This window comes from Chelon labrosus, assembly GCF_963514085.1.
Source record: "Chelon labrosus genome assembly, chromosome: 10".
Lineage (NCBI taxonomy): Eukaryota > Metazoa > Chordata > Actinopteri > Mugiliformes > Mugilidae > Chelon > Chelon labrosus.
Genome location: NC_140360.1, coordinates 11,967,943 through 11,992,516, shown reverse-complemented (window position 1 = coordinate 11,992,516; position 24,574 = coordinate 11,967,943). Strand labels below are relative to the sequence as shown.

The window sequence follows — 24,574 nt, the reverse complement described above, 5'->3', positions numbered from 1 at the left end:
GCTAAAACATAAGAGGAGAAATGAACCATAACAGACCAAAGATGTTTGAAATTCCAATATATTTTACTTCCGAAACCCTTGGAGAGACTTACATTGATAAAAAATAAATATTAATCATACATTCCATATAAATGATCATTTATCTGACACAAAGAATTTTTATTAAAAAATAAACACTCTGAGGTGAGTGCATATTGTCACATTTCAACATTCACTGACAGACAAAAAAAAAAAAAAAAAAAAAAAAAAAGATTTTCCAAGCTGGAGTGTATATCCAGTGAGATTAAGGTCATTACAGTTGACAGCCTTTGTCATGGTCAAGCTGCCACTCCTACAACAAAAATCCATACACCGTTTGAAGATCGACAATCACCGTCAAATGTCTTTCCTGAGTTCACTTCATAAATAACTTAAAAATCAGTTAGAACCCACCAGAGTGTCTTCAGCAGATGTGACAGTCTTTGTCCTCCATCTTTAATTGTCCATTCAGTATTGCCAAACGCCCAAAGCTCCAGAGGCAAATCCTGCTGGATTAATTAATTGATTTGGCTCTTTGGTGCTGAGTATGCGGAGTGGGACACAAAGTGCTACAGGTCACCAGATGAGCAGACCAGGAGGTCAGCTGAAGGTCCAGTGCTGGAAGAGATCAGCGGCATTACAGAAGTCCATATGAACCTGGCCTCCTTTCAGCTGTAAACATTTTCCACTGCTGGGATTCTTTAGAAGATTTTCCTGTAGAGCAACACAAAGAATCAATACCAAAGCTCAAAGTAATACATTCACTACATACTTATATGTATTTAACACAGGGTGATTAAATAACCTGGGACATACCCTATTCTGACTTTTGGCCCAAACTTTGATGAGAAGACTGCGTTCAAGTCGATTTAGTACATATAACGCTATAGCTGGTAGGTAGCTTACCAAATACACAGGAAACAAATATCTCGGAAGGCTGTAACGTTATACTAGCACAATCTCTGACGCTCACTAGTTGACACAATTTCTAATGATGTGTTTAATTTGTGCAAAATCCAAGATGCAGGAAGGAGAAAATATTTCTTTGCTGATTCTGGACTGTCCATCGCTTGTCCAGCAGCCTCGTTATGTCCACCAGCGTCAGGAAGCTTTTCACGTCATTATGGAAATAGCTATGGCTTTAAATTCAGCAGATGGCAGAGCTATCCATCCTGAAAGTGAACAAGCGTACAAGAGCAAATATCAAATATTTGCTGTAAGTCAGACGTCAGTTGCTACTCACCTCTGTAAAGACCCACTCCTGTTGTGGAGACAAACTGGTTCCCTTGCCCTTCCGCTGGCACAGCTCAATCTTCACTGGATCCGGCTGGGTTGTGGCATGAAGGCACAACTGCTTTCCAATATTATGACGTAGCTCCTTATGAGACGAGTACTCAAAGTACTGTAGTACACAATAATCCAGTTAGAACACAACTGCCATCAGTTGAGGTCGTCAAATAAGATTCAATTCAAACTCTTTGTTTCACATTTGTAGAGTCAGCGTTGCTTACCTGGTTGCCTCCCATGTTGTGACACTGGTACATGATCACTGCTTTACCTCCCTGGTTGTTCTCCCCAACATCCAGGCAGGTACTGGACCCTGAGTTTTTAAGCTGGTGCAAACACAGACACACAGTTAAGATACAGCAACAGTTATGAGACACGTGCATTGTCGTTCACAAAATGGACTCACCGCTCCGAATTTTTCTGGGTTTAAATCTGGAATGAAGATCTCTGGATAGACTGTCTCTAGAAACCAGGTGAAGTTCTTGCAATGAAGCCTCTCTCTCAAATTCAGGCGATCAGAGATGTCCCCAAACTTATTCTACAACAGTGAAATGGAAGTGCATCAAAAACTTTAACAAGGCATCATAACAAACAAGCAAAAGTGTGTTGGAAGAAGGGTGATAAATGGCAGTGCATCCATTATACAGTTAAAACCGACCTCACTGGCCATAACTGCAGCATTCTTGTTGCGGCGGTAGTAGATCTTCTTGTAGTCGTCCATCCAGACTTCAGCCAGGCGCACTTGGTTGCGTGTGATAACCTCTGTGCCCTTGGGGAAAGTGTGGGGGCTCTTGGTGCGGAAGACGTGGCCCACCACAGAACAAGGGATGATCTCTAGCTGACCCCCACACTGCCACACCTGGGAATAACATATGACACAGGTGGCAAGGATTCATACTTTATTATGATAATCACTGATTAAAGTCCACATTTTTATTTTCTTTCTAGGTCTTATCACCTAGTATCTGGCCTAACAGTGACAAAAATGGCGTTTCAGCAGTATTCATAATGCTATTTTTGTCTGTAATTTCCGGATAAATGATTTAGAAATGTTGATGAATCATCGAGTATTTGGAGTCAAATGAAACACTTAAAAACTCTAATCTTCACCAGCAGCACTGCCTGCTTCAGCTTTCCGCTCAGGCCATTGTATTTTCACAGGAAACATGCGAGTACGCAGAAACAAACGGCACTCCGCTACCCGTTTCACGCAGATTCAATGTGTTGAGCACACATAAAAGACTGACCCTGAGCGACATTTCCACATTTTCACCGCCCCAGATCTCCATCTTGTCATCGTATGTTCCAATGTGTTCAAAGTACTTCTTGGAGATTGAGAAGAGGCCTCCGGCAAAAGCAGGCGTTCTGAAAATTTCAAGGGCACAAATAAAAGCTTTAGGCATTTGAATGATTAAGGATGTTCTCAGTGAAACCTGCGTGATCCTTCTTACTTTACAGGGTAGGTTTCATCCTTGCGCAGCTTCTTTGCATCCTCGGGGATGGGCTCCCAGCCGAAGGTCAGGCTCCAGTCAAAGTTGCCTCGGTTGAAAGCACGGTTGGTGACCACAGGCTTGCTGAACTGAAAGGTGTTAAGGTCAATGGTGACGATTTCTGGACTGACCACAGCAGTGGGTTCTTCAACAATGCGGTACAACAGGGGTTCCAGCCAACCATGGAAACACTCGCCTAAAAAGAGAAGGAGGGACAGAGATAATATTTTTATTACTTAAAAAACAGGCTTCAGATAACAGCGGGTTGCAAATGTATTAACTGTGGGCTTATAGGTTATTTTAATGGGTGTACTGTTTCACACCAGTATTGCCAATTTTGTCAAGACTGTATTCAAATACATCTTAGTTTGAATATATGTAAAGAGGGTTTAAGTAGGCAGGTAAAGAAAACTGTGAGTCAGCATAAAAAGAGCACAAGTAGAGGATTTTTCTCCCTTGCTCCTTAATCATTTTCTAAGTATGTTCAAGCATGCTAACCACTCTGATTTTCCAGTACATCCGAGCTGTTAAATATATTCAGATTTAATAAATTAATCTGTAGTAAGTATTAATAACGGACTGATAAAGTATAATGTGTAAGAGTGGTTTCAAATACTCCCAAAACGTGGATAACTGGATGAATCTAAATACTACGTTAAACAAAATACTTCAATGTCGTGTCGCCATGAGGCAAAAACAAAATATTTAGAAATATATTATTTAACCTTGACTGTAAAATGAGCTGTTTAAATGACTATTTTGTATTGCTATGTTTGGATGAGTGTGTTTACTTACAGTGTGCGTCAAGGAAGGTGAGCACTTCACCCTGAGCAATACCGGCACCCAGCAGCCTGGCTGTGATGAGGCCCTTCCTCTCGGGCTGCCTCACTACACGGACAATCTTCAGCTGAAGCACGTACTCCTCCAGTTTGCTCTTCAGGTGCTCTGCGACGATAAGACACCACCATGTGAGTCTTATTTACTTTTAACAAACGGGTGGATTTGGCAAGCTCCGACGCTGCAATGATGTGTAGTCAGTGCAACAGACTTGAAACACCTCATTGCCACAGAGACAAAAAAAAAGAAAGAAAAGTATGTTGAGGAGACCAGCGGCAATAGAAACATGAAGAGGAAATGTTACTGGTAAAATTGGGTCACACTTCCCCTCTAATAGCTATTATGCCCACAATGAACGGCACGCTTTATGTCAGTTTCGATCTGAGTGAATCGACCACGTGTCATGAACAGTAAGCAGTGGCTCTGGTGGTCCAAAGACATGTTTAGTACTGTAGGAAATGAGTAAATACCTCACAGCACGTTGGCTTAGAGAGTCTTTTTTTCAAGATCAGATAATAGACCGCAGACAATAGAGGTTTTGATGATACATGTGGCAGTGTGCGTGACTGTCTCTAGTCGTGCAACTTGCAAGTTGATGTCAAATGCAACTGTATGTGTTTAAAGTGATAAAACAGGTTGAACATGTCAATGAAGGCAAAGTGGTCTTTCCAGTGAATGCACACAATATGCAAAAAGCGCCGATTGTAAAACACTTCCTTATGCACAAATAAAAAATAAAATAAAAATCTAACAAAGCAGCACCCAGGCCGTTTAAAGTAAGCTTCTTTCTTCACAACTATTCTGTCACTTCTGCCAACTCCGCCTCTTGCTGCCGCTTTAAATTCTCGTTCACTCTGCCATCAGTATTTACAGTGCCAATCCCTGTGGTCATACGCATTTATGACACTAAAAAAACTGTTTGTTTCCCTGCATGCTACCCTCGCTGAGAAGCATCAACAGCTTCTGTATTTGCGAAAACTGCACCTGTTGCTATCGTGTGAGCGAGCTGCTAAAATCCTGAGCAAACAGCGTTCTGGTTTATCTTATCAAAGCTTATGTAGTGTCTGGAATGCTGGCCTAAAAACTCTGAAGGTCAATTTAATTAATAAGTTACATATAAAGCTTGACATATATTCTATATTAGCCCTAGTCTCTATGCAACTGCTTCATGTTACACAAACCACAAGAGCTTCCTAGTCGTTTTCTTTAGTGCATTTTCAAACCGTGTCTTCACTGCAGCAAAATTAAATATTGTGTTTGCATCAACCGTGGCCCAGAAGTTACTGCGGTGGTATACTGTTTCTCTCATTTCTTTATTTACTCTGCTTATCTGTGAATTTTAATGTTTGCATTCACTTCACTGAAACAGCACCTGACATTCCTTCTTCATTCATTACCTGATTAAAAGCAGTAATAGCAATTAATGAAGTGTTAAAAACTGATCTCTACCCTTCATTGTATTGCCACATACAACTACAGCAAAGTCCGTTTGGTCATTGCAGTGCATGTTCATGTTTTTCATACCTGCAGTACTGGCATCATCTACCAAGATGATCTCTTTGAGCAGGATGGCAGGAGATGAGTGCAGGACGCTGTAGACCGTCCTGAGGAGCGTGGACCAAGCCTCGTTGTGGAAGACTATGATGACGCTGGTGTTAGGCAGAGGGGGACAGCGACGAAACTTCCTCTCCACACACCTGGGCAAGGTGAGCCACCCCACAAAACAGAGACAGACAAAGAGGCGTGCGAGAGTGAGAGGTATATCTGATGAAATGAATGAAGGCCTTGCAGCACCGCGTACAACAGACTATTGTTTGCAGATATTCGAGGTCTGTTCACTTAAATGGCTTTGTGTGCAGCACTCGTGACTCGTCAGCTCATTTTAAAAGCCACTGGGGAAAAAAAACAAATATCTCAAGGCCTAACCGCGTTATGCAGATATCAAGTCGGACAAATGTTTACAGTGAATGGACATATTCAAAACATGCATGCTTCCAGCTTTCCAGGACACAGCGTGCTGATCGTACCATGCTCAGTATTAGTGGTTACAGTCACATTAGCTTTTTTAACCAAGTGGTTTTTCAGGAAAATGGTTAGTACAATATGAAAATGCATGTAAATAAATTATCTCCCTGGGAATGACCTCAGCTGAGACGTAGTCTCCTGTCTGGCCTGTGTACACAGTGAAACAATAAGTATTACTTGAGTTTTTAATTCAATTCTTAATTAATCTTTTAATTGTTCTGTTTCCATCAACTTTGTTTTATGCGCAGCACTTTGTAATGTTGATTTGAAAAGTGCATTTCAAATAAATATGATAAATGACTAGTAAGAAGTATGAGAAGTCATTCTGTGAAAGTGCTCTTACTCTGTGGGCCTCGTGTCATCCCCAAGACCACGGCTAAGCGAAATATGGTCGCTGGCAAACTGGTTAAAACAATGCCGCGTCATGCCCTCCTCCTTCTCCTTCTCCTCCTCGGGGGTCATGCTGTCTTTTACAAATCCTCTCCCGTCAGCCCCGGGGCTATTGGGGTCCTGGGGTGGTCTCTCCAGGTAAGGTTTAAGCTCAGCCATAGTGTAAAAGCCAGCAGGGCAGTTGATATCCTGGGTGGCCTGCTCCTTTACTGGTCGTGGTTGTGGAGCTCCAATCTGGAAGCCCATGTTGTTGACGGCATCTCGGACCATGACCATCACCTTGTCTTTCTTGACCACCAGATCCTGCAACCAGGGGTCCCCATCAGGTGAAGAACCAACATCCCTTTGGAGAACAACGAGGACTACCATAAAGAGAGTCCCCCCCAGGAGCACCAGTTTCAGGGGGGACATACGCCGGCGTAGAAACAGACGCATGCTCCAGAATGGATGTTGATCTGAAGGCTGTAAAACAGGAAAAAAAAAAAAAAAAAAGAGAAAGTCTCTAGAAGCTGGCTGCTTACTGGTTGCTTGCAACATTAGGGTTTTAACCTACTTCAAAACACACTCCACTGTGAGCCTTACCTGCCGTTAATTGCTAGACATTCACGGAGTAATTCCTGAAGTTGAAAAAAAAAATAAAAATAAAAATGAAGAAAAGCAGGAGTAAATTCCTCAAACCTGTTTGTGCGTCCCTGCAAGTGTCATAGCAGCTGGTAATCTAGCCAACCTCGCTCCTCCTCCCTTTTTCTCTCTTTAGGGAACAGTCCCACAGGGCGGGCACAGAGAACAGGGAGGAGGCGAGTGTGAACAAACACACCACACCTCTCAGTAAACACCTGATTTCACCTGTCCTGGCCACAGTCATATAGGACACAAGGGGCAGTACGTGGACCGTTACACTCCCATGCCAGTTAATAAGTGACACGCAATGCCTTGCCCTGAAAGACACCTTCACTGAAAGACACCTCATCATTGCTGATCACTCCGCAACAGGAAGTAGTGTTTGCTACGTGGAGCATGACAGGCCAGAACTTCACCCAGACATGGCACAATGGAAGGCTGTTTCCTGCTATGTGAAAGAGGATATCATGCAAATGCAGGACGTCTGCATGTCTGTAGGTGATCACTGTTCAGACTCACTCTTACTTGGTCATAATTAATTTAATTTATTCTCAAGCCAGGCGCCTTCATAATTGATTCAAGAGGACACTCTTGTGGTGTTGCAGTAAAGGGAAACAACCCCAGGATAGTGGGAAGAAGAAAAACAAAAACAAACACTGAATCACACATAACTGTCAAAGTTAAATCAGTATTATGAGGGCATATGTACGACTGTCAAAATAAAGGTATGTGTCAGGGAAGAGGAGAAGGCAGGTTAATCCTTTTTCCAAATTAATATTAACAGGTTCGCAGCTTGAAATAACATCACAAGCAGACTGGCTGAGGGCAATGTGAGGCTGAGTAGAGACAAATGGCAGAGGCCTTAAATTGAAATCATTACAGCAAAATGAAAGAGGAAGAGCTGTCTGCGAATATCCTGCTTTCACAAGTCAAAGCACTACGAGTAGGCTAGAGCTCTTCAAAGCCTGACACGAGGAAGCCGCGGCGTATCCACAAATCACATAGGCCTATTTGACAGATGAAGGAGACAAATCGGAAACCAGTGTCACAAGCGAACATTTAGCGACGCTGATAATATGTGGATATCAACGAGGTTACACCTTCTGAAATGCCGCCACTTACCCACAACTGACTTAACACTTGTCGTCTACACCTGTTTTCTCTGACTGGATGTTTCCCTGCTTTGTGTGTGAGGAGTGAAAATGGGAGCGCGTTTCGGACTTACCCGTTTTAGAGGTTGTCAAACTGGTGCTCGGCGAGAACCGGAGTCCCGGCTTTTGCTTTCAACTCAACAGGTGCCATTTGTTGAAATAATTAGTTGGAGTGAGTCCCCTGCTGGCCGAGCGCGTGCTAGACTCGCGTTATTTCCGTGCATTGTTAAACAGAGGCACGAACACTGGATTATCGGAAGTGGGGAAAAATAACATAAAACAAACAAACAAACAAACAAAAAAACATTATTATTATTATGTTCTAGTATTTTAATTCGATTTTATTTTCTTTCAATAAATAAGTCTTGGCCAACATATGTAATAATGGTGGCCACTTTATAAGAAAACCTGTACATTTGGCTTTTCAGCAGTTCTGCAATATCTTCTCTATTTGCAAAATTTATAATTTTACTTTTGTATCATTGTATAGATCCAAATGGACGTTGAATTAAAGATACTGTGATATGGCTGTTCCATTTACAAGCAAGAGGGGTCCGAATATTAAAAACACTTTCAAATCTAAAGCAGCACAATATAAAACCAGCTCTATGTTTCACCTAAATTCCTAAACATATAAGTGAATTAACACCCTTTGTGTGACAGTGTGTAAAATAATGAGCTTTTCAAGCGTCATAAAAGTCCACTTTATGCTGGAACTGTTGTGCTAGGTTGCATTATTCTGTACAGATGTCCCCGTGTCAGGAATCCATTGTGGGGACATTAGTGCTTTTTCATCAGGGATTAGGAGGAATTTATGTCACTTAATTAATGTTCAGCATAGAGTGCTGTAAGTGAACATTGCCATTACCTCAACAGAAATTCATTATTCATGTGCAAGCAATTAAATACTCTCTCCTGTATCACTCCCCCCTGAAACCCAAGACTGAGTTATTCAGAAACGTAGATGGACGCATCTCTCAGGTTACTGTCAAAGGGAGAAATCTTGATTGCAGGCAGCTGACTGACATGATATCTAAATTAAATCTAACAAAGAGAGCATCACATCATTTTGAGACGGCAAAAACAGCAAACCAGAGAAACATAATCAATGCAAAAACAGACGTTTATTGATTTCTTATCCGGGGGAGGATTTTAATCAAATGAATCATTGCACTAGTTCTTAAACTCCTTTAAAGAAAATGCAACAGTGTTTATTGACCTTTCTTCATAAGGTAAAATAGGGACAGGCAAGGATCTTTTTTGTAGCCTATGAAGGCACAATCAATTTTTGGACTCAGACAGAGAAGTGAGCGTGTCAACACTAAGTGTAAAGCTTGCTTAAAATATTCCTTCACCTTCAAAAAAAACATGTACTCCAATCAATCTGACATCTAGTGAAATGGTTCAGTTACTTCTTCAGTACCAAAGGCACTGCACATAGTGGTTTCCCCAGTAGTCTTGTGGTGGGCAGAACTACTCATCATTACATACATTCATATGACTATTCAAATGGCTAATTTGGGTTGGGCTACAAGCCTCTATGTGCCAAATACGAAATAGGGTCAAATACTGTCGTGTAAAATTGTGAATATTGGTCCATGAATTATGCCGACCTTGGAGCTGCATAATCTCAAGGCAATACAGAGCAGACTAAGAATTTCTGCAAACACTTAATCCCGAAGAAGTCAGGAACCCAGTTAACTTTGTTGTAACACAATCCCAAAAAATGAGGAAAAAAAAAAAAGAGAAAGAAACATACATTTCATAGGCTTTTGCTTATTTCAGTTGGAATGAAACCAGTCAAAATCACAGTCCAGTAAAAGGCGCAGAAGACACAATTCTCTTCAAATGATCATTTTGACACACACACACGCACACACAAAAATATATATATATATATCAGGAATGGACACACAACTCTAAAGAATAATATAAAACATGCCTTGCAGCAACCAGTTTGGCGAGAAAGCATTGTCATACAGTATCATAAAAACCTCACAGTGAAAAGTTACAGTATGCCCCTTTATGGATAAAGATCAGCATTCACTTACATGTGCTCACTCCCACACACACACACACACACACACAGTACTCACACACACACACACACACACACACACTTGTAGAAAATGTTTCACAACAGTGTGACAATCTCTCTTCAGTTCCGCGACACTAATGCAACTGTCCCTCCTTCATTTCATACTTCTTGTTTTTTGGCTTGAACCAAAAATACATTGCAGGGAGCGAGTGTTCAGTCGTACATTTGAGTGAACCACAAAACAGCCTCGTGTCCAGACTGTGGATTAACACAGGCTGGAAGAAACAAAGAAGGCCCTGATAAGAAACACAGAAGTCCAAACCAAGGCCGTTGTGTTTTCTGTCTGCGTTGTGTGTGCATATGTGCGTTCTCCTTCATGAATAAGTCCACAACAAAATAAGTGTTCATCCCTGTCGACGACAGCGACGGTACCTTGGCCTTTGCTCACAAAAGATGAATAAATTACTTAAGGTTACTGTTAGCTTTCAACAGAATCATCAGTGTGTCTCAGATCAGACAGTTGTTCTTTGGTTATTTTCATCCTTCATGTTGTCCTTGCATATTTTCTTTTATGAAACAAGTTTTGTTGAAATATATTTCGATGAAATACTTGTACTATTGCTCATACACACAAGCATAGCCACTTCTGTCCTAAGGCAACTGGGCTTCATTATCTCTCGGGCAGCTTGGGAAAAAGCCTTCGAACATGGACAACGCCCTACATGTGTGCATCTGAGTACGTGACAACATACAGACTCGTCTCTGTTGGCCGTCCCCAGTGTGTTTTCACCGCGCTCCGGTGCTCATCGCCGAACTGGCCACTCAGTCTCTGCCTTATCAGTGCAGTGGGAGTCACTCTGCGGTCGCCTTGTCTGTCGTTAACTGCCCGGGGGACCGCTGGTGAGGAAGTAAGTAGTCATCTCCCCCTTCCCCTTCACCTTCACAACACCTCGACAGTCCAGCTGGTATCCGTTGTTGACCAGCACGTGGTACAAGTCTGTGGTCACCTAAGAAAGGACACGGACATTTGACACTCAGGATATGGGACATTCAACCCTTCTAAAGAGAAGCAGTGTCACCCTCAATATCGGCCTAAAGAACTACTACGGAGCCACAACATAAACAGTAAAACTTTTTGTATATATATATATATATATATTTATCTGTGCTGAATTATTATTAAATTGACAGAAAATGAATTTGCATATTTTGAGGATCAAATGATAAATGCTGAAAAATCACACTAGAGGATCTGCTGCTTGGCTCAAGTTTTAAACTGTTCCTCAGACACCCTCCACAAAATGTTGCCTTGGACAATGTGAAGGCCACTTTGCAGTACTTTAGAGATAATGTATGTATCTACCGGTCAACTAACAGGAAAATGGTTCAACAGCAATCATAACAATTGATTATCTGGATAATTTTCCTTGTTTCTAATTGTATTTCATAGACGTATTGATTCATCATTTAGAAGCTGAACCCTGCTATTTATAGCCTTTATATTGTGTTGTGTGCTGATTTGCAGTAACACACTCTGTACAAGAGATGGCAGCACTGTCCTGACTAATCTTTCAGGGAGCCAGCTCATGCATGTGTTTTGGGGGCAGCACAACATCCAGGCTTGGTGTGACTCACACCTTTCCAAGTAAGTGTCACCATCTACTATGCACCTATGAATGAGGTTTTACTTCACAGACGGACATGCAAAGTCTTTTCACCGCTGGACAAAACAATACCGTGGTACTCGCATTGGCCTCTGCAGGGAATTCAAATTTAGCTTTCTGTCCTCCCACAGAGGAACATTAGTTTCTGCTAGAGAACAGCATGTCCTGTGCTGACCAGAATTCCTGCTCAAGGCCACTTATGCCCTTCTGCCTTCTTCTTAGATTAGATGTCTGAACCTAAATCCTTAAGGTCTGAGCGCTGATATTATCGGCAGTATAGATATCAGCTCTGAGCACTGGCTCTCATTCAGACACCACGAACAGTACTTTTAAACCTATTTGCTTTGGACTGATACACATCTCGAAATTAGGGGACGATGGTGACTGAGGTGTGGACGCTGTTTTCATAATGATTTGGCAATAAACGCAAGTGACCTACTCTTTCATACTGCAATAACACAATGGCTAATTTTATAAGTAACTAGATTGGTATTCTGACTTGGCCGGCTCCCTTAAAAATAACTAAAATTGCGAAATGCTTCTTTACATGTTGCTGAGCAGTTACTGAGAAGAGTCCAGGACATGTGCTGTACCTGGATGTAGTCTGGTACTCCTGTGCTGTCCATCCGACTGGCCACATTGACCGTGTTCCCCCAGATATCATACTGGGGCTTCCTGGCGCCGATCACCCCTGCTACTACAGGCCCCATGTTCAGTCCTGAGAACAAACCATGTTACCGTGAGACATCATATTAGTTACACCTTAATATAAATGTCTGGTCCCCTTTGACTGACCGAACAAACCAAAGCCAATCCAAATCCAAAAAAAATTATCAGATAATTTCCTATTTCCGCTACCCTCCAGGCTTACCTATCTTCATCTGGAAGTTGTTGAAGGAGTGCTCGTTAATGTATTTCATCTGCTCTCTGAGTCTCATGGCATAGTCGGCCAAAGCCAGGATGTGAGAACGGCCCTCTCTGTCATAGGTGGAGTCGTTGAGGCCGGAGGCTGCCATGTAGGTGGAGCCGATGGTTTTGATTTTCTCCAGCTGACGGAACCTGTCCTCACTTATGATCTAGTTGTACGTAAGCAATTGTACGTAAGAAGAGGGAATGAGAGGAAAACACAACAACACTTCAGCCACAGCTAATTTTTCCATCTTAAACACTTCATCCAGTAAATATTTCCTGCCTTATTTTTAACTGCATAATTTTCTCACCTCATCAAAGTCGGCGATGATCTCATTGAGCAGCCTGAGACACTCCACTCCCTCGTTGTTAGCTTCCAGCTCCACATAAAACTCTGAGAAGTTGCTGATGGAGGCAAACATGACAGCGACGCATTCGCATGACTGGTAGTACAACTCATCGTTCCGACGCTCCCTCGCTAGGAAGTGGGCGGCTACGTCCTTGGGCAGGATGTTGTGGAGGAGGCGGCGGTTGTAGGCCTGCAGCTCCTCCATCTCCTCCTTCTCCTCTGTGGCCTGAGGAGGGACAGGGAGAGTTGTGGTGCTTAGTCACGCTGTCAGGTGACTGTTGCTGTGGGCCTTATTCACAGAACACATTTATGTCGCGGGAGAAAAAATCTAATGATGGTTGAATTCCATTCAGCTCCTTCAGTGTCAGCCTGGATGCTGCGTCGCTGACACACTGGCTTGGCTTATGCAGAATAGAGCCATTGTTAATGTTATTCCTAACCCCGTGTCCAAAAAGCAAAGCTGGAACAAGGGCGACTGGGTTTCTTGAAGTCATTTCACCACTCATCAAAGTAATTATTTCAGTTTTATTAAGAACATCTGTGGGTGGTGCCCACTTAAAACAACCAAGTACTTAGCTGTAATAAGAGAAACCTGTTTTTAACCTGTTTTCCCATTAACGGCCAGAGACTCTGGTCACAAGGTGTGAACGTGGTTGAAACTTCTCAACCTGCTCACTCCCTCACTCACTGGATATAACATGACTCGACTGAGAACCTTTGCAGACCTATCCTAAGCACATGCACTTCCTCCTGTGACAAGACATACGTATATATCTACTATGAAAAAAACAACAACTTTTGTTGACACATGAGACATTTGATTCATGTACCTGCAGCTTCCAGAGGAAGTCAAGGCGAGCGGTGGACTCCACCTGCTGGCCGTGCAAGTAGAGAGCCAGAACAAAAACTGTCAAGATAACGGGGGTCATGACCTTTAGGGACACCTTCTTCACAATCTCCGGGCTGAGGAGGGAAAGAAGAGTTATGAATGATTGTCTTGCATGGGAGTAAAAAAATACTAAAACACACGGTGAAAACTACTCACCACTGCTGCACAGTTTCATTGAAACTAAATCTGGAAAATAGAAAAGAGAACATCATGCATACAAACCATTATGAGTCACTGAGATGAGTTACTACCAAACATCAAATACAACTTACAGAAGCAGGGAATCATTAACAGGTGGTAATGCCCTGAGGACAAAATGAGAACATATTCAGAAAATAGGACTTAACATAAGAAAGTAGGTCTTTTACAATCAGAAGCCTAACGTAATAAATTAGGCCAATTCTAACCTGAACCAGAGAATTGTGACACAGAAGCTCAAGTATTCAGGTTGAAAATTGGACAAGAGTGAGATTATGTGTTTGTGTGTTTCTGGCTGGGGACTCACAGGCTGTTGACAAAGACCAGGAGGTCTGCATTGTCAAACAGGGTCACCTGAGGCCACTCCACCAGCAGGAGGAACGTGAGCTGGATGAGCAGCATCAGAGCCAGCTTCCCTATGCTGCTGATGTGGAGGAACACGGAGCAGGCCAGCAGGGTCAGCAGTACGCTGTAGCTGAAATACTGCAGCATGGAGGAGGAAGGAAAGGTTTAGGGTGAATATTCAAACATCCTCTTCATGCCCACTGAAAAACAAACACGCACACACACACACAAGCACACGCCTGCACTTGTGCGCATACACAAAAGCAAACACGCGTAAATGACACACGTAATAAGACGTTATGGGGCTGACCTCGGGGAAATGGCAGGGCATGGTCTGATTGGAACACAGAGTCAAACCGTCCTCTACTGTCTTGGTCAGGTTGTGCAGCAGGCAGAGACTCACTGATGTGTTCAGCTGCTTGGATACACACTCCTTCACTGCTTGTCTGTTGCAGGTAAACTGGTAAAAAAACAAAAAAAAAACAAGGAAGAAACAGCAAGAAGGACACACATGTTATTCTGAAAACAGAAACATACAGATATAAAACATGCACCAATCCGGTTGAATCATAGCAGAAACCTTTTAGTACTGTTGACTGCATTGTCCATGTTTATGGATGCTTAACATTTTGTTCCAAATAACAGTTACATCTTTCACAACAACCACATAGTTATAGGTTATTAAAGAATTTTGTTAAAGAGAAACACCAAACAGGACATTTTACATTTGAAAATATGTGCCTTCTAGTGAATAGACTAACTAATGGTGCTCTGGAATGAAATCAAATATGTTCCAATAACATCTCAATTTATCAGACAGGTGCCTGCAAAAAATCCTTTGGACCTGTTGTTAGTTACTGTTTTGACAAAGTCATGTTGCACACAAAATTACTGTGGGTACATATTATACTAGTAAAACTAATGTGCAAACTGATTAATGCACAATATTACAGACACAGAGAAAGCAGCTGCTAAACCGGGCAAGCACAATTCTGAAAACTCTCTTGCGTAGTTTGATGCTAATGCTTGCAACTGAGTGACCCTTTTGTAACTATAGTGTGGTTCCATATGGTGTTAAAAAGTATGATAACTAAAAATAGACAGATTTCTACAACCCCATCTGTCACAGTGACAGATTATGATTAATTGCAGCCTCTAATTATAGCGCCCCCTCAGGCAAATTGAGTCTAATTTTAAAACCAAGATGGTGCAGAATTTCTTCAGATGTGTCAAAAATAAAAAATAAATAAAAATCTGATCAGCAACATCTAAAAAGTGAGGACGTGTACGATACGTTTACGGTAGGGCAGAAAAATGCAATTGAGGCAGGCATCTCCCCTGACCTCACTGTTTCGTGACACAAACGTGACAAAATGAAAACCAGCGGCCCCTACCATGTTAGCAAAAGAAGAGATGAAGAGGAGGAGGATGGTGAAGACGGCCACCAGCGTGCTGTTTGCTCGAGACTGGACTATTTTCTTGGTTACTGTCTGCAATACAGCTGGGAAGAGCTTCAACACGGGCGGCAGGGAAGAGATGAGATAAGAGAGAGTTAATGTCATTAGTGATGTGGGCTGAAGACACGTAATAACGACCCTTATCTGAGTGGAGGCCTTTCTTACTTTGATGCAGGAGTAGATGGCACAGATGAAAAGGATGTTGGAAAGGATGATGAAGACGCTGATGTAAAGACCAAGCATAAGTGTTGTTCTGTGGAAAAGAAGAAACAGACTCATTAAGATCACACTTCCCATCAGCAATTCAGTATAACACGAAGAGGCAACTTCTCAGTGAGAGATACTTACTTTGGGAAAATGATAACCTGAATGAAACAGATAAAACAGAAGACCAGAAGCGTACAGGCCACGTATCCCCCGAAACGATCATCAACCTTTTTGGAGTACTGAGAACAGAAAATCAAAGAGGAATTAAATCGCACTGCAGTCTAGTTTGAGAACAAAGAGCCAATTCAGTTTATTTCATGGGGAAGTTTGGTGAAATTCAAACTCCTGTCAACCTTTTTCTCAAGGTCAGCGGTCTGAAAAGTGAGCAGGAACTTCTTGACGTGATCTTTCCTCAGCTGGTCGATGCTGCGCGCGTCGATGGCCCGTCCAAGAAACTCATCCACCTCATCCTCTGGGTTCATGGTCTCCTGAGCGCAGCGACTATGAAGCAGATGGAACAATAGGTCAGTGTGTGCCGTGTGTCTGTGTCTCTGTGAATGTGCATGTGAGGGAACTGGCCTATTGCTGTGACAGGTAGGATGAATCAGAGCTAATATGGCATTAGCGCTGTGTTGGATCTGACTGTATAAAAACCAACAGTGGGCCCTAAAGTTAACTACTAATAAAAACTAGGGACAAAACACTCACTTTTCTTTGCTGGATGCCGCATCGATGCCCTGAGAAAAACAACAACAGAATGAAATTGAAAGCAAAATGCAGTAAAAGCAGTAAAGAAATAGCAATAAAAGAGACACTATCATGTAGCCACAGTGCAACTGAAAAATAGACAGAGACTCAGACATCTGCACAGCTAATCCCTGTGAGCCAGACTGATGTTTTAATTAATGCTCAGAGGCTTCAAATTACACCCTCTTTGCCCCTAGGGCTCAAGCCCTCTGAGATCGAGAGGACAAAAGGAGGAGGAGAGGAAAAGAATGTCAGAAAGAAAAGGAAATTAGACTGAGAGTGAGAGACAGAGAGAGCGAAGGAGAGAGAGAGAGAGGGAGGAAGTGCGAGAAAGTGAGAGAGAGAGAGAAAATATCTGCAGCTGCAGCCTCATCAGATGAAGTATAAGATGAACAAGGAATCCCTGGGAGCCCTGTGGTGACTGCTGTGTTTGTTGGACGCAAACAGATCAATGCATCTTCTCACATTCCCAAAGTTTCTTTTAGGCTTGTGCCATATTTGTGCACATATTTGTCACAATCTAATATTTAAATTTAGAGGGTGTGAGAGCGTGTGAGAGCGTGTGAGGGTATTCTAACAGATTCTGTTAGTCATTCTAGCAGCTCTACGAGGCTGTACTTAGCCACAATTGTTGCGTAAGCAAGCTAACACACTAGCAATGGTGTTACATTTGCAGCGAGCAGGTTCTGACCTGATAATGAGATGACTGAGTCATTGAAGTTAAAGTTAATCCATTCTCCATGGTTTCATATGGTTTCATGTAGTCCACATGCTCCAAGTGTGACAAAAACTAAAGATTTTGTCCATTTTCAGAGAGTAATTTATTCAGGTATGTCATGTGCAGCCTAACAATGGGCCTCTGACACTTTAAGGACCATGAAAGACAGTATCTATTACTAAGGCTACATGATCCACTAAGACATTATATTAATGATTTGACTTGAGAGAGTGGAAAAGATGACACGGAAAGCAATACGTGGAAAAGTAGAGGCGGCATTGTGCACAAAGCTTAATTGCTCCCTATGTGCATCTCACCATCTTCTTGTAGACTTTGGACTCCTTGTTTCTGGAGAAAGATCTGTCAGGCACCCAACGTGGCATCAGTCCCTCTGCGGAGTTTGCACGTGCTCGCTGCATCTTAGCCATCATGGCTTTCTCGTCTTTCTGGAAGTGAAGAAACCCCACCAGGGTACACGCTTTGACAAACATCTCATCGTCTTTTATGCCAGGTGACGAGCCATTATATTGGCTGTGTGAAATATGCCACTGGTGTGATATGTTTTGAAAAGCTCAGGCAGATTGATTTGTTTGACTGTGCACTAACCCTTTTCTGGCTACAACCCAGCACCAAAAAGGTTTCGATGTTGTTCTCCTTCAGGTAGGCGTTCCTCTCTCCTCCAAACCCCGGCTCCACCTCATAGTCTCCGTTCAGATACTGCAGCGTAGCTTTGGTGATGTGGATGCGCCTACACACACACACACAACAAAGACATAGTATGTCCAAAGTTACATATAGCAGACTATGGGGGCATACTTCAGTGCAGCAGCAGCAGCAGGTAGAGAGGGAGGGACCTACCCAGCCTTTCCCCCAGCCTCCATTTGGTTGGCGAGCGTCACGTCATTGGACCAGACGTCAAACTGCCACTTCCGAAGGCCCAACACCCCGCAGTGCACGCGCCCACTGTGGATGCCCACCCGCATGTTCACGTTCACGCCCGTCACCTCTCTCACCAGCCTGTAGACGCACACACACACACACACATACGGATGTTGTTGTCACGTTCACCTTCACAGTGTCTCTTCGCAAGACGCACGTGTACTTAACCTTCAGATAAATATTACTACGTAACCTTCAGTTGTGTGTGTGTTTCTTGATTTGAGGTGTGTAGACCTTTGAGTGTGAACTGCATTAGTGTGTGTTTCACTCACGAGATGGCTTCAATCATGTCTACTCCCATCTCTACACAGCAGTGGGCGTGGTCAGCCCGGGGCTCAGGCAGCCCTGACACACAGTAGTAACAGTCCCCAAGGATTTTAATACGCAGGCAGTGGTTCTCCTGCACAGCAAAGACGCACAGCAAAATATAAAATATGAGACTCTCTAATGCACAGCATGCTCATGTCAAATATAGGGCTTTTTATGCATAATTTAGATGACTCATCAGTCTCAGGATGGCCTAATTGGTGTGTTACACAATGCTTAAGTACCGCCCCCCACCACCACCACCACCGCCGCCACCGCCACCTCCACCATCAACAAGTACATCATGTTGGCTTTGTCATACCAACAGCGAAGGCTACAGACTGTACAGTTACATAAGAAGCGGCGGTTCAACGTTCTGCTGTGAAAATGGCGGCAGCAGGTGTTTGGCGCTCACCGAGGCCAGCTTGTCAAAGCGGGCGAAGAGCTCGTTCAGCGTCATGACCAACTCCTGGGCCGTGCACTGCGACGCCAGGCTGGTGAAGCCCTCGATGTCTGCGAACAGTATGCTGCAGGACGAGGGGGAAAGAAAGACAAAAGGAGGACAGCGAATGAGATCAATCAATAAAGTATAGAGTGAGTTAGCACGGTCTAGTGCCTCCCTCCCTCATCACTGACCAGCTGCCATGAGAGCAGGGGGGGGGGGGGGGGGGAGAGAGAGAGAGAGAGAGAGAGAGAGAGAGAGAGAGAGAGAGAGAGAGAGAGGGGGGCAGACATTTGTTCAGCTCTGGCTCTCATCATCTAAGCCAATGTGGGTCACCTCCTCCAGCCCTTCCCTCTGAGAACACCCCCCCCCCCCCCCCCGTCCCCCTGTCTGCATGCCTTTCATTGCTAACTTTTGATAGTAATGAAAGGCGAGGATAAACAACACTACAGACAACAGTTCCACTTGATGGCGACAGATGGCGCTGTGGGCCCCCCTGAGTTAACGCACTGGTGGGAGAGATGTGACCCTTAATTACAGCAGTCCAGAGCTCGTCTGTGTCTCCCATCATGACCGAGGCTGTGCGCAATTACGTATTAGTTTATCTCTAAGGGATGAATTCATCCAAATTATAAACAAACCCACTTTTCTCACTTACTGCTAAGTGGTGGTATTTTCCGTTACAGTGGATTGGGTTTGACATTTTCATTTAATCACATTTTAAGATTTTTGCTCTCTAATGTCATTTAAACCTCGTTCTAGTGTAGAAAAAGTCACATTATAAACTGAGCGTAGGATCATCCGACGTAACTGGTTTCTGGAAATAGATGTTACATTTCTTCAAAGGAATTTTGTAAATATATGCGCAGCAGTGGAAAGACCATCCATTTGGGACAAAGGCAGCAGGTTTTAGTCTTGTGTTACATTTGGATAATGGATTGCTCATGTAAGTTTACACCTTGGTGCTGCAACAGATTATTCCACTAAGTGCATCACCTGTACCTATTTGGGTCACCTCTGACAGGAGACTTGTGCTCATTTCATACCCCACCACCGCCGCTGCCACCGTAACTGGAACAGCACTTGCCGGGCTCAACCGTGGGCTAATGGATGGAGAGTCACCTGTTGCACTGACTTATTCCCACTCAGGAGGTGAAATCCAGTGGTGAGAGCTGAGACAGGGGTCCGGCAAACTTGAGGTCTGCCTCCTATCATGTGCTACGGAAAGCACAGCAGTTTGTCTAAGTCGATATCGTTAATGCAGCCGGTGCTGTCAGCGTCAATAAACAACAACATGCATAATACATGCTGTCAGGGAAAAAGCTGTTGGAGTGACTCTGTAACTGTCAGTGGAGTGAGGTCAAAGCCACCGGTGCAAGCTGTGACAGCAAAGTCACTCTAACATCTTCTTTGCAAGTATACGGTGCATTTATCTGTCTCTGTTTACCTCACATTGTCGTGTTTTTGGATGTAGATCTTGTGGAACATCATATCTTCCTTCTTGGCATTGATATCAGCCTTCATCTCCATGGCAACGTGCCTTGGCAGCACTGACAGCAGTAAGCGCTCCTGAGAGAGAGATAGACAGAGGAAGACAAAACAGACAGCGAGAGAAATTTAAGAAAGAAAGACGGAGAGAGAAAGAGAGAGAGACAAAGAGAGTCCATTCATTTTCAAAATTTTTCCGCTGTTAGTCTTCGGTGAGTCACCCCGAGTTCCCATCTGCGTGGGAATGTGAGAGAAGAGCGGAGATACGTGTTATACTCCCGAACATATTGCTGCCCTCGAAAACAGAGACAAACAAACGAGATTAGAAAATGGAGACTCCCATTTGTTGCTCTTTTGCATGTGTTTTCCTCCCAGGCGTGGGCACGGCGGCCGTTCACAATTTGCCTGAACCTGCAGTTGATCGTTTTGCGCGTACCTGCTGCTGGTTTTCCCTCTGTAAGTGCAGCCTGGCCTGGATGTATCCTCTCGTCTCCTGGAAGGCTTGCCTCTGGGAGACCTCAGCAGGGTAGTGGGTACAGATCCCGATCATGTTAGTGCACAGGAAGATCAGCACGTTGGCGCCGATCTGGAAACACACACGAACGTGGTGAAAAAGAAACACTGATCAAACATGCACCGGTTACATCACAAGAATACAGTAAACTCTGTCTGACCTGGGTGAGGACACAGTGAAATTGATAACGCGCTATGTCATAGGAATTAAAGCAAGGCGAAAAAATTCCTCAAACATCTGAGGGGCCATTAGATGTGATCTGGTTAGAGATGACGAGCATGGTCTCATGGTTGCACAGCGAGAGGACATTTTCATTTAGATGCCTGACCGGAGACACATGAAGACTGAGTGACGCCAGTCTATCTATTTGAGCTTTGGTGTTTACAGTGCATGTGGAATCCATTCAAAATGGAAAACACAAGCAGATTTATCCAGAATGTGAAAATATGGCTTTTGTTGAAAGCCATAAAACATATGGCGTGATCCAACAAAACAGCTTTTTCTTATCAACGTGGAGCAACACTTGCGTGAATCAGAAAGACGGGGCAAGTTCCGTGCAGCGTATCTGAATGTGCAGCTTTAGGGGGAAGCGTGAGCAGCCGTTAGCGTAGCTTTCTTGTGTGTACCCAGTGCTGCGAGTTGAACAATGGGGTTTTGAGAATGCAGTGCACAATCTGTATAACATTATCTGTGGCTTGAGCAAATTAAATTTCGCTATAGTGTACAGTTAGCTTTGTGGGGTCGTTGACCTTAAAGGCATTCCTCCGTGCTGCTCCAGTCACTCTCTGTGTGTGCCTGTGTGTTTTCGGTTGTGTGTGTGGTACGCTGGAGTTTAAGTCTGTTAGTGATTTCTCTTCTCACTAGTCCAGAGCCAAGACTGAACATCAGTAATGGAGCCATGAGCTCTGGACTTCCCCTTTGCTCACAAACACACAGGCATGCGCACACACACGTCCTCTCCATGTTCAGAAACACACTCCGGCCTGGGAAAGTCACTTGACCCATGACCGGAGCACAGAGTGTTTCCTCTGAAGATGATATCATCAGTAATGAGAAAAAGACATGCAGGCACTGTCCACACATTAAAGCAGAATTTAAATTTGTCTTAATAAAAAACATTACAACTAAACCTGAGGACTGAAACATCTCATCGGCGGCACCAGCATGTTGGTTGGTATGTTGCCAAACCAGTGAGTGTTTGTGTGCAGCCTTGTAGTTATTGTTTATCAGAAAGATGGCAGATAAGAGATGCAGAACTGGAGACAGAGGATCATTATCTGTGTACATACATAGACTGCATATTTTCAAGGATGTGACTTAGAGGAGGGTTAAAACTACACAGGGCTTAAACCCAGCGTAAGCAGACGAAAACACAGCCCCAAACGTTCATAGTGATGGCAGCTTTTAACACCGGCAGGTTTACACTGTATACACATGGACTTGCCATTTGTTGTCACAACAAGACAGGGTTAATCTAACAGCCTGTGCTTGAAACAGAACACCACTGCCACGGGACAGTGGCAGGCAAATTCCACTCTGTGTATCAGAATACAGGGTCAGTGGAAGCCTCCTATTCCTCCTCAAAATAAATGGCTGAACTTGATCATAAACACACAGATGGTTCACAGGTGCAGAAGCAGTAGCACCTTTGAATAAATTGGTAAATGCCGATCCCTGGTGTAGCGGAAGTCACCGCATTATTCAGGAACTAATAACAGAGAATGCAAAATATATCAGAGTGATATTCAGTCCCGTACATATATAAATGAGTTCATTCAAACTGTTTATTTTAAAGAATAAGAAGCACTTCTTCTTGAACTCTTTGGTGCAGGATGATAGAGAATAGCTGATCAGTCAACTTTCAAGGATTCATATCAAAGCTGTCAAGACAAGGCAAGGCATCTCATCAACGGGCCAATCAAGATAAGGTGTACAGAAGAACATCCACTCATGTTCTTTACATGACTGGCTGCGTAATTGTCCTCTAAGTGCTACATTGAATTTGTGCCGCACCACCGCTCAGTTTAGTGATTAGCCTATTGTGTTCATAAATCATTGACGGGCCGGGGCTTCCAGATAAGCCCTGCGTCGCATCGTTATGGACAATCGCTTGAGACCTGACACTCCGGTCTTCAGCGGCTCCGATACGACCTGATCGCATTAATCCCAAACAGATGGCTCCTGAAAGAAAGAGCCAGATAACTTGGTTTAGCGGCCTGTCTGAGATACAGGCCCACCTGCAGCTCCCAGGACCACACTGACTTCTCGGCCGCGCAATTAATCTACATTCAGACAATTCATCTTCCCATGTGAGGACGTTTATTGATGGATTCAGTGTCCTACATTGGTGTACTTTTGTTGCACAGGAAAGCACACTGTAGAGGCCATAATACATGGTGTATTTGAATGTATGCTGTGTCGAATCTAATTGAGGGTGCAGCACATGAAGCTATACATCGATGAGGCATAACATTATGACCACCTTCCTAATATTATGTAGGTCTCCCTTGTGCCTCCAAAACAGTTGTGACTCATCAAAGAATGGACATGGTCCTTCTGAGGGTGTCCTGTGGGGTCAGGCAACAGAATGTTGTTAGTGGGGGCTTTTGGGTCCTATAGGTTGAGGGGAGGGGCCACAGATACTTGATCAGTTTGGGATCTAGTGAATTTGGAGGCCAGGTCAACACCTTGTGCTGTTTTTCATGTTTTTGTGTGTGTGCCTGTGTCAGGCTGCATCCTGCTGTGGATGGCTGCTGCCATCAAGGAGTGTCATTGCTATAGAGTGGGGGTGCCTGGTCTGGTCTAGGTGGATGGTACATGTCTAATTAACATCCACATGAATGCCAGGTCTAAAAGTTTCCAAGCAGAATACTGCATTGCCACCAGATGGTCAATGTTATTTACTTCTCCTGTCAGTGGTTTTAATGTTGTGGCTGATCGGTATAAATAGGAACCAGATTTTTATCAGGCCAGGTGTTCCACCCAGAAGCAAAACCGTTTTTGACTGCTGAAGCACTGTTTGGCTGCAGGAGTCTCAGGAGACTATTGAAAATTACTGAAACTTGCAAAAGCACCAAAAATATCTACTTATTTATCTGGTGCTTCATTCAGGTTCAGTGTTACTACAGCCCCAACTGACTGACTACCTCTTGAAGGACAGGTCAGTACAAGAGCTTGACAGCTACGTTCAAGAGAAACTATAAACTGTCGGAAAACACAATGAAAAATGCTTGTGTTAATGCCAAGTTATTCGCTTAGCCACCGCATGTTCTCGAGATTAGACGCATTCACAAAAGCTTTTAAACAAATCTTGTGCGTGAGCTCTGCTGCAGTGTGTGTGTGTGTGTGTGTCCCTTCGGACTGGCAGCTCTTTGATCTCAGAGCTTGTTGTGTCTGTTGCTGTACTTCTATCACCCAGGCCTGCAAATCCAGCACAGATGCAAGGCTGACACTGACCAATCTCCACACGGTGATGTGGTGCAGAGAGGGCAGAAGCAGCTCCTCTCCATTAGCGCAATGCCACTCACTTCATTAGCACTGATCTG

The 24,574-nt window shown here is 43.6% G+C and overlaps 2 protein-coding genes across 6 annotated transcripts in view; both read right to left on the bottom strand.

Moving 5' to 3' along the window:
- Position 1: 1 nt before the first annotated feature.
- Positions 2-8,002, bottom strand: galnt6 (UDP-N-acetyl-alpha-D-galactosamine:polypeptide N-acetylgalactosaminyltransferase 6 (GalNAc-T6)). Of its 3 annotated transcripts, XM_084552668.1 has the most exons (12): positions 7,894-8,002; positions 6,630-6,664; positions 6,001-6,509; positions 5,157-5,329; positions 3,591-3,740; positions 2,757-2,991; positions 2,553-2,670; positions 1,964-2,164; positions 1,712-1,843; positions 1,530-1,631; positions 1,262-1,420; positions 2-732 (listed from the first exon to the last, which is right to left on the bottom strand). In XM_084552668.1, exons 3-12 carry the CDS (start codon positions 6,480-6,482, stop codon positions 619-621), a joined length of 1,866 nt encoding a protein of 621 aa, XP_084408794.1. In that variant the 5' UTR covers positions 6,483-6,509; positions 6,630-6,664; positions 7,894-8,002; the 3' UTR covers positions 2-618. The 3 variants fall into 3 exon arrangements, with proteins under 3 accessions (XP_084408794.1, XP_084408793.1, XP_084408792.1); XM_084552667.1 differs by lacking the exon at positions 7,894-8,002 and having other exon boundaries at positions 6,630-7,290; XM_084552666.1 differs by lacking the exon at positions 7,894-8,002 and having other exon boundaries at positions 6,001-7,290.
- Positions 8,003-8,923: 921 nt separating this feature from the next.
- Positions 8,924-24,574, bottom strand: part of LOC311494832 (adenylate cyclase type 6-like) — a 30,393-nt gene continuing 14,742 nt past the window's right edge. For all 3 annotated transcript variants that reach the window (XM_084554072.1, XM_084554074.1, XM_084554073.1), the window contains 21 exons: positions 20,952-21,101; positions 20,475-20,596; positions 19,001-19,112; positions 18,552-18,679; positions 18,199-18,357; positions 17,947-18,088; positions 17,658-17,786; positions 16,584-16,612; positions 16,229-16,376; positions 16,017-16,114; positions 15,834-15,921; positions 15,606-15,722; positions 14,522-14,671; positions 14,174-14,349; positions 13,941-13,973; positions 13,825-13,854; positions 13,610-13,742; positions 12,742-13,005; positions 12,393-12,597; positions 12,115-12,239; positions 8,924-10,864 (listed from right to left, as the gene is read on the bottom strand). In XM_084554072.1, coding sequence (XP_084410198.1) covers positions 10,736-10,864; positions 12,115-12,239; positions 12,393-12,597; positions 12,742-13,005; positions 13,610-13,742; positions 13,825-13,854; positions 13,941-13,973; positions 14,174-14,349; positions 14,522-14,671; positions 15,606-15,722; positions 15,834-15,921; positions 16,017-16,114; positions 16,229-16,376; positions 16,584-16,612; positions 17,658-17,786; positions 17,947-18,088; positions 18,199-18,357; positions 18,552-18,679; positions 19,001-19,112; positions 20,475-20,596; positions 20,952-21,101 — 2,667 coding nt within the window. In that variant the 3' untranslated portion in view covers positions 8,924-10,735. The remainder of the gene's footprint in view (positions 10,865-12,114; positions 12,240-12,392; positions 12,598-12,741; positions 13,006-13,609; positions 13,743-13,824; positions 13,855-13,940; positions 13,974-14,173; positions 14,350-14,521; positions 14,672-15,605; positions 15,723-15,833; positions 15,922-16,016; positions 16,115-16,228; positions 16,377-16,583; positions 16,613-17,657; positions 17,787-17,946; positions 18,089-18,198; positions 18,358-18,551; positions 18,680-19,000; positions 19,113-20,474; positions 20,597-20,951; positions 21,102-24,574) is intronic.